Raw genomic sequence first — 15,789 nt, 5'->3', positions numbered from 1 at the left:
AGGAAGGATATAACCCCACCCACTTTGCCAAAGCACAGTCCCCACACCACTAGATATATATATATATGTCTGTCATTTGGCTGTATGTATTTTTAGATATACGCGTATTGTAAATATGTGTTAATGTTGCAACACCATCTTTGTTGCAAAAATAAATACAAGTACAAACATAACTTTAAGCTACATATTATTTTGACAGAGGAAATAAACTGTCCATTGTTCAACACAGCAATTGATAAAACAGGACCATGTTTGAAACACAAGTGGTTCTGAGTTTGTCAATATTACACAGGTAATCTAACAGTTACAGAAATCAGGAATGCAGACAGGCTCTATCTATCTGAGCTACTGTGTCCAACACAATATCACCTGCTATGTTGGGCAACTACTAACCAAAAAAGGAATTAAAAAAATGTAATGACATGTTTTGCTAAAGTAAAGGTTTAAGGAAATACAGGCAGGCACCACATTACTACAAGAGAAATCAAACCTGATGGTCTTGTAAGTATAAAAGGAAAGCTTGCTTTCATTTAATACAAAAAGCATGAAAAGAGAGCATAATGGGATAATGTCTTACTCTGGTGTGTGAAGAATCCAATACTTTATCTTACACAAGGTAAAAAACACATTATTGTGGGCACACCTCTCAGACTATGAATTAGTCTGTTTGAGAATATTTGAATCCTAAGCAACCTACCTACACATAGTTTGACGTACAATACCAACATAGCTACTGTAGTAGGTCAAAGCTGTGTGCTGGAAAACCTTGGTAGAGCATGGGTGGAGTTGGCAATGTGGTGCTCATGTGAATTTCCTATCTTCTTTGGATTCATACCAATGCCTATTCTCACTTAAAACCTAGTTTTTTTGTTTTATATATATATATAAAAAAAATATTTTTAATTCATCCTTTTCCTTGACAGCTTTGCACACTCTTGGCATTCTTTCATGGGGCGTTGGTTACTACATGAATCCATGGGTTATTTCATAGGTTTGATGTCTTCACTATTATTCTGCAATGTAGAAAACAGTAAAATATAGAAAAACCCTTGAATGAGTAGATGTGTCCAAAATGTTTGACTGGAATATATAGCGGCCAGGTTATTAGGTACACTCATCTAGTACTGGGTTTGCTCCAGAACAGCCTGAATTATTAGGGGCATGGATTCTTCAAGATGTCTCGTTAAAATGTTGCTCAGTTTGTATCGAGGGACCTAACATGTGCCAGGAAAACATTTCCCACACTATTACACCACCGCCACCAGGCTGTACCATTGACACCAGGCAGGATGGAGCCATGGACTCATGCTGCTTATTTTTATTTATTTATTTATTTTACCTTTATTTAACCAGGTAGGCAAGTTGAGAACAAGTTCTCATTTACAATTGCGACCTGGCCAAGATAAAGCAAAGCAGTTCGACAGATACAACAACACAGAGTTACACATGGAGTAAAACAAACATACAGTCAATAATAAAGTATAAACAAGTCTATATACAATGTGAGCAAATGAGGTGAGAAGGGAGGTAAAGGCAAAAAGGCCATGGTGGCAAGGTAAATACAATATAGCAAGTAAAACACTGGAATGGTAGTTTTGCAATGGAAGAATGTGCAAAGTAGAAATAAAAATAATGGGGTGCAAAGGAGCAAAATAAATAAATAAATAAAATACAGTTGGGAAAGAGGTAGTTGATAGGGCTAAATTATAGGTGGGCTATGTACAGGTGCAGTAATCTGTGAGCTGCTCTGACAGTTGGTGCTTAAAGCTAGTGAGGGAGATAAGTGTTTCCAGTTTCAGAGATTTTTGTAGTTCGTTCCAGTCATTGGCAGCAGAGAACTGGAAAGAGAGGCGGCCAAAGAAAGAATTGGTTTTGGGGGTGACTAGAGAGATATACCTGCTGGAGCGTGTGCTACAGGTGGGAGATGCTATGGTGACCAGCGAGCTGAGATAAGGGGGGACTTTACCTAGCAGGGTCTTGTAGATGACATGGAGCCAGTGGGTTTGGCGACGAGTATGAAGCGAGGGCCAGCCAACGAGAGCGTACAGGTCGCAATGGTGGGTAGTATATGGGGCTTTGGTGACAAAACGGATTGCACTGTGATAGACTGCATCCAATTTGTTGAGTAGGGTATTGGAGGCTATTTTGTAAATTACATCGCCAAAGTCGAGGATTGGTAGGATGGTCAGTTTTAGAAGGGTATGTTTGACAGCATGAGTGAAGGATGCTTTGTTGCGAAATAGGCAGCCAATTCTAGATTTAACTTTGGATTGGAGATGTTTGATATGGGTCTGGAAGGAGAGTTTACAGTCTAACCAGACACCTAAGTATTTGTAGTTGTCCACGTATTCTAAGTCAGAGCCGTCCAGAGTAGTGATGTTGGACAGGCGGGTAGGTGCAGGTAGCGATCGGTTGAAGAGCATGCATTTAGTTTTACTTGTATTTAAGAGCAATTGGAGGCCACGGAAGGAGAGTTGTATGGCATTGAAGCTTGCCTGGAGGGTTGTTAACACAGTGTCCAAAGAAGGGCCGGAAGTATACAGAATGGTGTCGTCTGCGTAGAGGTGGATCAGAGACTCACCAGCAGCAAGAGCGACCTCATTGATGTATACAGAGAAGAGAGTCGGTCCAAGAATTGAACCCTGTGGCACCCCCATAGAGACTGCCAGAGGTCCGGACAACAGACCCTCCGATTTGACACACTGAACTCTATCAGAGAAGTAGTTGGTGAACCAGGCGAGGCAATCATTTGAGAAACCAAGCCTGTTGAGTCTGCCGATGAGGATGTGGTGATTGACAGAGTCGAAAGCCTTGGCCAGATCAATGAATACAGCTGCACAGTAATGTTTCTTATCGATGGCGGTTAAGATATCGTTTAGGACCTTGAGCGTGGCTGAGGTGCACCCATGACCAGCTCTGAAACCAGATTGCATAGCAGAGAAGGTATGGTGAGATTCAAAATGGTCGGTAATCTGTTTGTTGACTTGGCTTTCGAAGACCTTAGAAATATGCCAAATCCTGACAACAGAAACTGTGATTCGTCATATCAGGCAATGTTTTTTCACTCCTCAATTGTCCAGTTTTGATGATCGTGTGCCTACTGGAGCCTCTTCTTCTTCTTTTTAGCTGATTGGAGTGGAACCTGGTCTGGTCATCTGCTGCAATAGCCCATCCGTGACAAGGACTGAAGAGATGTGCTTTCCAAGATGCCGTTCTGCACACCATTGCTGTACTGCACCGTGCTGCTTTGATGTACAGCATTTGATGTACAGCTGACAAGGTACAAATCTGTCGTTCTGCCCCTGAACAGGCAGTTAACCCACTGTTCCCAGGCCGTCATTGAAAATAAGAATGTGTTCTTAACTGACTTGCCTGGTTAAATAAAGGTTAAAAAAAATAAAAAAATAAAAAAATGCCTTTTTGTGGCCCACCTGTTAGCTTGCACGGTTTTTGCCATTCTCCTTCAACCACTCTCATCAACGAGCTGTTTTTGTCCACGGGATTTCCGATGACTGGATGTTATTTGTTAGTAACACTATTCTCAGTAAACCCAAGACACTGTCGTATGTGAAAATCCCAGGAGGCTGGCTGTTTCTGGGAAACTGGAACCGGCGCACCGACAATCACACCACGCTCAAAGTTACTTAGGTCACTAGTTTTTCCCATTCTATTGTTCAATCAAACAGTAACTGAATGCCACATCGCCTGTCTGCCTGCTTTATATAGTAAGCCACGGCCATGTGACTAACTTTATATAGCAAGCCACGGCCATGTGACTAAATTGATCTGTGAGAATCTAAAAAAGTCAAGGTACAGACACAGAACCCCTCCACTGGTTTCTTGGGTTCAGCGCAAGTGAATAACACTCAACCTGTCTTCACCATCAGGGAGGTTTCTGAGTCAGAGGTGAACAAGGTGATTAGCTCACTAAAGAACTCAAAAGCCAAATATGTGTTTGGGCTGGACTCTACCTTTCTTAAAAACTACAGAGTCACTCATGGGCCCCATTAGTAAGGTCACCAACACATCTATTGGTCAGGGGGTGTTTCCAAGGGTCTAGAAGTCGGCCATAATAACGGCCATCTTTAATTCAGGTGACCCTGCTGACATGAGTAACTACAGGCCCATTAGTATACTACCTGTGGTGTCAAAGGTTGTTGAAAAGTTTGTAGCAGAACAACTGATTGCCCACCTCAACAACAGCCCCTTCACATTACACTCCATGCAGTTTGGCTTCAGACGAAACACTCCACAGGAACGGCCAACTGCTTTCTTCTGGAAAATGTGAAGTCCAAGATGGACAAAAGGGGCGTTGTTGGGGCTGTGTTTCTGGACCTTTGGAAGGCTTTTGATACTGTTAACCATGAGGTTCTCAACACAAAACTGTCCATGTTCATCTTTTCCCCAATGTCTTGAGATCGATGGAATCATACCTTGAAGGCAGAACCCAGTGTGTCAGAGTGGGCAATGAGCTGTCGCCCACTCTCAGCTATGATGTGGGCCTGCCCCAAGGGTCAATACTGGGGCCCCTCCTGTTCAGCCTGTACATTAATGATCTGCCTTCTGTCTGTACTGGATATGAAGTTCAGCCTGTACGTTAATTATCTGTCTTCTGTCTGAATTTCAAATGTATGCAAATAATACAGTGATATATGTGCATGCAAAGAGTAAACAACAAGCTGCACAAGAACTCACTACTGTAATGGTCCAGGTTACAAAGTGGCTCAGTGACTAATGTTTGCATCTCAATATGAAATAAAACAGTCTGCATGTTCTTCACAAAGAGGGCAACTGATGCTACTGAGCCAGATGTCTATGTGTCAGGGGAGAAGCTCCAGGTGGTATCTGATGCTACTGAGCCAGATGTTTATGTGTCAGGGGAGAAGCTCCAGGTGGTATCTGATTTTAAGTATTTTGGCATCATACTTGATTCCAACCTGTCTTTTAAAAAGCAGGTAAAAAAGGTAACTCAAATAACCAAATTCAACCTAGCGATTCCGCCAAAATTGTTTGACTACAGAGCTAGCAAAACTGTACTTTAATGCTATGACACTCCCCCACTTAACATACGGCTTGACTAGTTGTACAACAATGAAACCCATTCAGTCTGCCTACAAACAGGCTTTGAGCCTGTTGCTTGATAGGAAGCCCAATAGCCATCATCACTGTTATATCCTCAGAAAGCATGAGCTCCTGTGCAATACACCAATTCATGTCTTGTATTCCAGATCATAAATGGCCTGGCTCCCCCTCCACTTAGTATTTTTGTTAAACAGAAATCCCAAACATATGGCAGCAGATCTGTCAAGGTCTGCCATGAGAGATGACTGAATAGTTCCTTTAAGGAAAAACACCATTAGTCAATCTGCTTTCTCTGTAAGAGCTTCCCATGTCTGGAATACACTGCTATCAGACACACAAGTGTACCACCTATCCCACCTTCACAAAAAACATGAAGACACGGCAAAAGGCCAATCAGACTAGTAAACATAAAGACATGGCTAAAGGAAAAATCAGAATAGTAAACATAAAGAACAATCAGACTAGTGAACATAAAGACATGGACAAAGGCCAATCAGACTAGTGAACATGAAGACACGGCAAAAGGCCAAATCAGACTAGTAAACATAAAGACCAATCAGACTAGTTAACATAAAGACATGGACAAAGGCCAATCAGACTAGTGAACATGACTAAAGACCAATCAGACTAGTGAACATAAAGACATGGCTAAAGGCCAAATCAGACTAGTGAACATAAAGACACGGCTAAAGACCAATCAGACTAGTGAACATAAAGACCAATCAGACAAGTGAACATAAAGACCAATCAGACTAGTGAACATAAAGACATGGCTAAAGGCCAAATCAGACTAGTGAACATGACTAAAGATCAATCAGACTAGTGAACAAAAAGACATGGCTAAAGGCCAAATCAGACAAGTAAACATAAAGACATGGCTAAAGACCAATCAGACTAGTGAACATAAAGACAGGGCTAAAGGCCAAATCAGACTAGTGAACATAAAGACATGGACAAAGGCCAAAAAGACTAGTGAACATAAAGACACGGCTAAAGGCAAATCAGTCTAGGGAACATGACTAAAGACCAATCAGACTAGTGAACATAAAGACACGGCTAAAGGCCAATCAGACAAGTGAACATAAAGACATGGACAAAGGCCAATCAGACTAGTTAACATAATGACCAATCAGACTAGTGAACATAAAGACATGGCTAAAGGCCAAATCAGACAAGTAAACATAAAGACATGGCTAAAGGCCAAATCAGACCAGTGAACATGACTAAAGACCAATCAGACTAGTGAACATAAAGACATGGCTGAAGACCAAATCAGACTAGTGAACATAAAGACACGGCTAAAGATCAATCAGACTAGTGAACATAAAGACCAATCAGACAAGTGAACATAAAGACCAATCAGACTAGTGAACATAAAGACATGGCTAAAGGACAAATCAGACTAGTGAACATGACTAAAGATCAATCAGACTAGTGAACATAAAGACATGGCTATAGGCCAAATCAGACTAGTGAACATAAAGACACGGCTAAAGACCAAATCAGACTAGTGAACATAAAGACACGGCTAAAGATCAATCAGACTAGTGAACATAAAGACCAATCAGACAAGTGAACATAAAGACCAATCAGACTAGTGAACATAAAGACATGGCTAAAGGCCAAATCAGACTAGTGAACATGACTAAAGATCAATCAGACTAGTGAACATAAAGACATGGCTATAGGCCAAATCAGACTAGTGAACATAAAGACACGGCTAAAGACCAATCAGACTAGTGAACAAAAAGATATGGACAAAGACCAATCAGACTAGTGAACATAAAGACATGGACAAAGACCAATCAGACTAGTGAACATAAAGACAGGGCTAAAGGCCAAATCAGACTAGTGAACCTAAAGACATGGACAAAGGCCAATCAGACTAGTGAACATAAAGACACGGCTAAAGGCCAATCAGACTAGTGAACATAAAGACCAATCAGACTAGTGAACATAAAGACACGGCTAAAGGCATATCAGTCTAGGGAACATGACTAAAGACCAATCAGACAAGTGAACATAAAGACATGGACAAAGGCCAATCAGACTAGTTAACATAAAGACCAATCAGACTAGTGAACATAAAGACATGGCTAAAGGCCAAATAAGAGAAGTAAACATAAAGACATGGCTAAAGGCCAAATCAGACCAGTGAACATGACTAAAGACCAATCAGACTAGTGAACATAAAGACACGGCTAAAGGCCAAATTGGACTGGTGAACATAAAGACATGGCTAAAGGCCAAATCAGACAAGTAAACATAAAGACATGGCTAAAGACCAATCAGACTAGTGAACATAAAGACACGGCTAAAGGCCAAATCAGACTAGTGAACATAAAGACATGGCCAAAGGCCAAATCAGACTGGTGAACATAAAGACACAGCTAAAGGCCAATCGGACTAGTGAACGTAAAGACCAATCAGACTAGTGAACATAAAGACCAATTAGACTAGTGAACATAAAGACCAATCAGACTAGTGAACAAAAAGACATGACTAAAGGCCAAATCAGACAAGTAAACATAAAGACATGGACAAAGGCCAATCAGACTAGTGAACATAAAGATATGGACAAAGACCAATCAGACTAGTGAACATAAAGACATGGACAAAGACCAATCAGACTAGTGAACATAAAGACAGGGCTAAAGGCCAAATCAGACTAGTGAACCTAAAGACATGGACAAAGGCCAATCAGACTAGTGAACATAAAGACACGGCTAAAGGCCAATCAGACTAGTGAACATAAAGACCAATCAGACTAGTGAACATAAAGACACGGCTAAAGGCATATCAGTCTAGGGAACATGACTAAAGACCAATCAGACAAGTGAACATAAAGACATGGACAAAGGCCAATCAGACTAGTGAACATAAAGACACGGCTAAAGGCCAATCAGACTAGTGAACATAAAGACCAATCAGACTAGTGAACATAAAGACACGGCTAAAGGCCAATCAGACAAGTGAACATAAAGACATGGACAAAGGCCAATCAGACTAGTTAACATAAAGACCAATCAGACTGGTGAACATAAAGACACTGCTAAAGGCCAATTAGACTAGTGGACATAAAGACACGGCTAAAGGCCAAATCAGAATAGTAAACATAAAGACACGGCTAAAGGCCATTCGGACTAGTGAACATAAAGACCAATCAGACTAGTGAACATGAAGACCAATCAGACTAGTGAACATAAAGACACGGCTAAAGGGCAAATACGACTAGTGAACATAAAGACACGGCTAAAGGCCAATCGGACTAGTGAACGTAAAGACCAATCAGACTAGTGAACATAAAGACCAATCAGTCTAGTGAACAAAAAGACATGGCTAAAGGCCAAATCAGTCTAGGGAACATGACTAAAGAACAATCAGACTAGTGAACATGAAGACCAATCAGACTAGTGAACATAAATACACATCTAAAGGCCAATTAGACTAGTGAACATAAAGACACGGCTAAATGCCAATTAGACTAGTGAACATAAAATCACTGCCAATGGCCAAATCAGTGAACATGCAGACCAATCAGACTAGTGAACATAAAGACACGGCTAAAGGCCAATCAGACAAGTGAACATAAAGACATGGACAAAGGCCAATCAGACTAGTTAACATAAAGACCAATCAGACTAGGGAACAAAACGACATGGCTAAAGGCCAAATCAGACAAGTAAACATAAAGACATGGACAAAGGCCAATCAGACTAGTGAACATAAAGATATGGACAAAGACCAATCAGACTAGTGAACATAAAGACATGGACAAAGACCAATCAGACTAGTGAACATAAAGACACGGCTAAAGGCCAATCAGACTAGTGAACATAAAGACCAATCAGACTAGTGAACATAAAGACACGGCTAAAGGGCAAATCAGACTAGTCAACATAAAGACACGGCTAAAGGCCAAATCAGACTAGTGAACATAAAGACACGGCTAAAGACCAAATCAGAATAGTGAACATAAAGACACGGCTAAAGGCCAATCGGACTAGTGAACATAAAGACAAATCAGACTAGTGAACATAAAGACCAATCAGACTAGTGAACATAAAGACCAATCAGTCTAGTGAACAAAAAGACACGGCTAAAGGCCAAATCAGTCTAGGGAACATGACCAAAGACCAATCAGACTAGTGAACATAAAGACACAGCTAAAGGCCAATCAGACTAGTGAACATAAAGACACGGCTAAAGGCCAATCGGACTAGTGAACATAAAGACCAATCAGACTAGTGAACATAAAGACCAATCAGACAAGTGAACATAAAGACCAATCAGACTAGTGAACATAAAGACATGGCTAAAGGCCAAATCAGACTAGTGAACATGACTAAAGATCAATCAGACTAGTGAACAAAAAGACATGGCTAAAGGCCAAATCAGACAAGTAAACATAAAGACATGGCTAAAGACCAATCAGACTAGTGAACATAAAGACAGGGCTAAAGGCCAAATCAGACTAGTGAACATAAAGACATGGACAAAGGCCAAAAAGACTAGTGAACATAAAGACACGGCTAAAGGCAAATCAGTCTAGGGAACATGACTAAAGACCAATCAGACTAGTGAACATAAAGACACGGCTAAAGGCCAATCAGACAAGTGAACATAAAGACATGGACAAAGGCCAATCAGACTAGTTAACATAATGACCAATCAGACTAGTGAACATAAAGACATGGCTAAAGGCCAAATCAGACAAGTAAACATAAAGACATGGCTAAAGGCCAAATCAGACCAGTGAACATGACTAAAGACCAATCAGACTAGTGAACATAAAGACATGGCTGAAGACCAAATCAGACTAGTGAACATAAAGACACGGCTAAAGATCAATCAGACTAGTGAACATAAAAACCAATCAGACAAGTGAACATAAAGACCAATCAGACTAGTGAACATAAAGACATGGCTAAAGGCCAAATCAGACTAGTGAACATGACTAAAGATCAATCAGACTAGTGAACATAAAGACATGGCTATAGGCCAAATCAGACTAGTGAACATAAAGACACGGCTAAAGACCAATCAGACTAGTGAACAAAAAGACATGACTAAAGGCCAAATCAGACAAGTAAACATAAAGACATGGACAAAGGCCAATCAGACTAGTGAACATAAAGATATGGACAAAGACCAATCAGACTAGTGAACATAAAGACATGGACAAAGACCAATCAGACTAGTGAACATAAAGACAGGGCTAAAGGCCAAATCAGACTAGTGAACCTAAAGACATGGACAAAGGCCAATCAGACTAGTGAACATAAAGACACGGCTAAAGGCCAATCAGACTAGTGAACATAAAGACCAATCAGACTAGTGAACATAAAGACACGGCTAAAGGCATATCAGTCTAGGGAACATGACTAAAGACCAATCAGACAAGTGAACATAAAGACATGGACAAAGGCCAATCAGACTAGTTAACATAAAGACCAATCAGACTAGTGAACATAAAGACATGGCTAAAGGCCAAATAAGAGAAGTAAACATAAAGACATGGCTAAAGGCCAAATCAGACCAGTGAACATGACTAAAGACCAATCAGACTAGTGAACATAAAGACACGGCTAAAGGCCAAATTGGACTGGTGAACATAAAGACATGGCTAAAGGCCAAATCAGACAAGTAAACATAAAGACATGGCTAAAGACCAATCAGACTAGTGAACATAAAGACACGGCTAAAGGCCAAATCAGACTAGTGAACATAAAGACATGGCCAAAGGCCAAATCAGACTGGTGAACATAAAGACACAGCTAAAGGCCAATCGGACTAGTGAACGTAAAGACCAATCAGACTAGTGAACATAAAGACCAATTAGACTAGTGAACATAAAGACCAATCAGACTAGTGAACATAAAGACCAATCAGACTAGTGAACATAAAGACACGGCTAAAGGGCAAATCAGACTAGTCAACATAAAGACACGGCTAAAGGCCAAATCAGACTAGTGAACATAAAGACACGGCTAAAGACCAAATCAGAATAGTGAACATAAAGACACGGCTAAAGGCCAATCGGACTAGTGAACATAAAGACAAATCAGACTAGTGAACATAAAGACCAATCAGACTAGTGAACATAAAGACCAATCAGTCTAGTGAACAAAAAGACACGGCTAAAGGCCAAATCAGTCTAGGGAACATGACCAAAGACCAATCAGACTAGTGAACATAAAGACACAGCTAAAGGCCAATCAGACTAGTGAACATAAAGACACGGCTAAAGGCCAATCGGACTAGTGAACATAAAGACCAATCAGACTAGTGAACATAAAGACACGGCTATAGGCCAATCAGACTAGTGAACATGCAGACCAATCAGACTAGTGAACATAAAGACACGGCTAAAGGCCAATCAGACAAGTGAACATAAAGACATGGACAAAGGCCAATCAGACTAGTTAACATAAAGACCAATCAGACTAGGGAACAAAACGACATGGCTAAAGGCCAAATCAGACAAGTAAACATAAAGACATGGACAAAGGCCAATCAGACTAGTGAACATAAAGATATGGACAAAGACCAATCAGACTAGTGAACATAAAGACATGGACAAAGACCAATCAGACTAGTGAACATAAAGACACGGCTAAAGGCCAATCAGACTAGTGAACATAAAGACATTGACAAAGGCCAATCAGACTAGTGAACATAAAGACACGGCTAAAGGCCAATCAGACTAGTGAACATAAAGACCAATCAGACTAGTGAACATAAAGACACGGCTAAAGGCCAATCAGACTAGTGAACATAAAGACACGGCTAAAGGCCAATCAGACTAGTGAACATAAAGACCAATCAGACTAGTGAACATAAAGACATGGCTAAAGGCCAAATCAGACTAGTGAACATGACTAAAGATCAATCAGACTAGTGAACAAAAAGACATGGCTAAAGGCCAAATCAGACAAGTAAACATAAAGACATGGCTAAAGACCAATCAGACTAGTGAACATAAAGACAGGGCTAAAGGCCAAATCAGACTAGTGAACATAAAGACATGGACAAAGGCCAAAAAGACTAGTGAACATAAAGACACGGCTAAAGGCAAATCAGTCTAGGGAACATGACTAAAGACCAATCAGACTAGTGAACATAAAGACACGGCTAAAGGCCAATCAGACAAGTGAACATAAAGACATGGACAAAGGCCAATCAGACTAGTTAACATAATGACCAATCAGACTAGTGAACATAAAGACATGGCTAAAGGCCAAATCAGACAAGTAAACATAAAGACATGGCTAAAGGCCAAATCAGACCAGTGAACATGACTAAAGACCAATCAGACTAGTGAACATAAAGACATGGCTGAAGACCAAATCAGACTAGTGAACATAAAGACACGGCTAAAGATCAATCAGACTAGTGAACATAAAAACCAATCAGACAAGTGAACATAAAGACCAATCAGACTAGTGAACATAAAGACATGGCTAAAGGCCAAATCAGACTAGTGAACATGACTAAAGATCAATCAGACTAGTGAACATAAAGACATGGCTATAGGCCAAATCAGACTAGTGAACATAAAGACACGGCTAAAGACCAATCAGACTAGTGAACAAAAAGACATGACTAAAGGCCAAATCAGACAAGTAAACATAAAGACATGGACAAAGGCCAATCAGACTAGTGAACATAAAGATATGGACAAAGACCAATCAGACTAGTGAACATAAAGACATGGACAAAGACCAATCAGACTAGTGAACATAAAGACAGGGCTAAAGGCCAAATCAGACTAGTGAACCTAAAGACATGGACAAAGGCCAATCAGACTAGTGAACATAAAGACACGGCTAAAGGCCAATCAGACTAGTGAACATAAAGACCAATCAGACTAGTGAACATAAAGACACGGCTAAAGGCATATCAGTCTAGGGAACATGACTAAAGACCAATCAGACAAGTGAACATAAAGACATGGACAAAGGCCAATCAGACTAGTTAACATAAAGACCAATCAGACTAGTGAACATAAAGACATGGCTAAAGGCCAAATAAGAGAAGTAAACATAAAGACATGGCTAAAGGCCAAATCAGACCAGTGAACATGACTAAAGACCAATCAGACTAGTGAACATAAAGACACGGCTAAAGGCCAAATTGGACTGGTGAACATAAAGACATGGCTAAAGGCCAAATCAGACAAGTAAACATAAAGACATGGCTAAAGACCAATCAGACTAGTGAACATAAAGACACGGCTAAAGGCCAAATCAGACTAGTGAACATAAAGACATGGCCAAAGGCCAAATCAGACTGGTGAACATAAAGACACAGCTAAAGGCCAATCGGACTAGTGAACGTAAAGACCAATCAGACTAGTGAACATAAAGACCAATTAGACTAGTGAACATAAAGACCAATCAGACTAGTGAACATAAAGACCAATCAGACTAGTGAACATAAAGACACGGCTAAAGGGCAAATCAGACTAGTCAACATAAAGACACGGCTAAAGGCCAAATCAGACTAGTGAACATAAAGACACGGCTAAAGACCAAATCAGAATAGTGAACATAAAGACACGGCTAAAGGCCAATCGGACTAGTGAACATAAAGACAAATCAGACTAGTGAACATAAAGACCAATCAGACTAGTGAACATAAAGACCAATCAGTCTAGTGAACAAAAAGACACGGCTAAAGGCCAAATCAGTCTAGGGAACATGACCAAAGACCAATCAGACTAGTGAACATAAAGACACAGCTAAAGGCCAATCAGACTAGTGAACATAAAGACACGGCTAAAGGCCAATCGGACTAGTGAACATAAAGACCAATCAGACTAGTGAACATAAAGACACGGCTATAGGCCAATCAGACTAGTGAACATGCAGACCAATCAGACTAGTGAACATAAAGACACGGCTAAAGGCCAATCAGACAAGTGAACATAAAGACATGGACAAAGGCCAATCAGACTAGTTAACATAAAGACCAATCAGACTAGGGAACAAAACGACATGGCTAAAGGCCAAATCAGACAAGTAAACATAAAGACATGGACAAAGGCCAATCAGACTAGTGAACATAAAGATATGGACAAAGACCAATCAGACTAGTGAACATAAAGACATGGACAAAGACCAATCAGACTAGTGAACATAAAGACACGGCTAAAGGCCAATCAGACTAGTGAACATAAAGACATTGACAAAGGCCAATCAGACTAGTGAACATAAAGACACGGCTAAAGGCCAATCAGACTAGTGAACATAAAGACCAATCAGACTAGTGAACATAAAGACACGGCTAAAGGCCAATCAGACAAGTGAACATAAAGACATGGACAAAGGCCAATCAGACTAGTTAACATAAAGACCAATCAGACTGGTGAACATAAAGACACTGCTAAAGGCCAATTAGACTAGTGGACATAAAGACACGGCTAAAGGCCAAATCAGAATAGTAAACATAAAGACACGGCTAAAGGCCATTCGGACTAGTGAACATAAAGACCAATCAGACTAGTGAACATGAAGACCAATCAGACTAGTGAACATAAAGACACGGCTAAAGGGCAAATACGACTAGTGAACATAAAGACACGGCTAAAGGCCAATCGGACTAGTGAACGTAAAGACCAATCAGACTAGTGAACATAAAGACCAATCAGTCTAGTGAACAAAAAGACATGGCTAAAGGCCAAATCAGTCTAGGGAACATGACTAAAGAACAATCAGACTAGTGAACATGAAGACCAATCAGACTAGTGAACATAAATACACATCTAAAGGCCAATTAGACTAGTGAACATAAAGACACGGCTAAATGCCAATTAGACTAGTGAACATAAAATCACTGCCAATGGCCAAATCAGTGAACATGCAGACCAATCAGACTAGTGAACATAAAGACACGGCTAAAGGCCAATCAGACAAGTGAACATAAAGACATGGACAAAGGCCAATCAGACTAGTTAACATAAAGACCAATCAGACTAGGGAACAAAACGACATGGCTAAAGGCCAAATCAGACAAGTAAACATAAAGACATGGACAAAGGCCAATCAGACTAGTGAACATAAAGATATGGACAAAGACCAATCAGACTAGTGAACATAAAGACATGGACAAAGACCAATCAGACTAGTGAACATAAAGACACGGCTAAAGGCCAATCAGACTAGTGAACATAAAGACATTGACAAAGGCCAATCAGACTAGTGAACATAAAGACACGGCTAAAGGCCAATCAGACTAGTGAACATAAAGACCAATCAGACTAGTGAACATAAAGACACGGCTAAAGGCCAATCAGACAAGTGAACATAAAGACATGGACAAAGGCCAATCAGACTAGTTAACATAAAGACCAATCAGACTGGTGAACATAAAGACACTGCTAAAGGCCAATTAGACTAGTGGACATAAAGACACGGCTAAAGGCCAAATCAGAATAGTAAACATAAAGACACGGCTAAAGGCCATTCGGACTAGTGAACATAAAGACCAATCAGACTAGTGAACATGAAGACCAATCAGACTAGTGAACATAAAGACACGGCTAAAGGGCAAATACGACTAGTGAACATAAAGACACGGCTAAAGGCCAATCGGACTAGTGAACGTAAAGACCAATCAGACTAGTGAACATAAAGACCAATCAGTCTAGTGAACAAAAAGACATGGCTAAAGGCCAAATCAGTCTAGGGAACATGACTAAAGAAC

The 15,789-nt window shown here is 40.4% G+C and overlaps 1 protein-coding gene across 2 annotated transcripts in view; it reads left to right on the top strand.

The window, feature by feature from the left end:
* LOC110513618 (cysteinyl leukotriene receptor 1) overlaps positions 1-15,789 on the top strand; it is a 235,722-nt gene that overhangs the window by 20,963 nt on the left and 198,970 nt on the right. The window contains exon 6 of one of the 2 annotated variants that reach the window (XM_090198963.1): positions 3,127-4,784. The exons of the other annotated variant lie outside the window; for it this stretch is intronic. Within the exon in view, the coding sequence (XP_090055089.1) occupies positions 3,127-3,276 (150 nt within the window). The 3' untranslated portion in view covers positions 3,277-4,784. Of the gene's footprint in view, positions 1-3,126; positions 4,785-15,789 lie in introns of those variants that run through there. 2 annotated transcript variants of the gene reach the window in all.

This window comes from Oncorhynchus mykiss, chromosome 14 (assembly GCF_057628025.1).
Source record: "Oncorhynchus mykiss isolate SJ-2025 chromosome 14, ASM5762802v1, whole genome shotgun sequence".
Lineage (NCBI taxonomy): Eukaryota > Metazoa > Chordata > Actinopteri > Salmoniformes > Salmonidae > Oncorhynchus > Oncorhynchus mykiss.
Note: the sequence above shows the minus strand (reverse complement) of the source record. Positions and strands in the feature narration are given on the sequence as shown.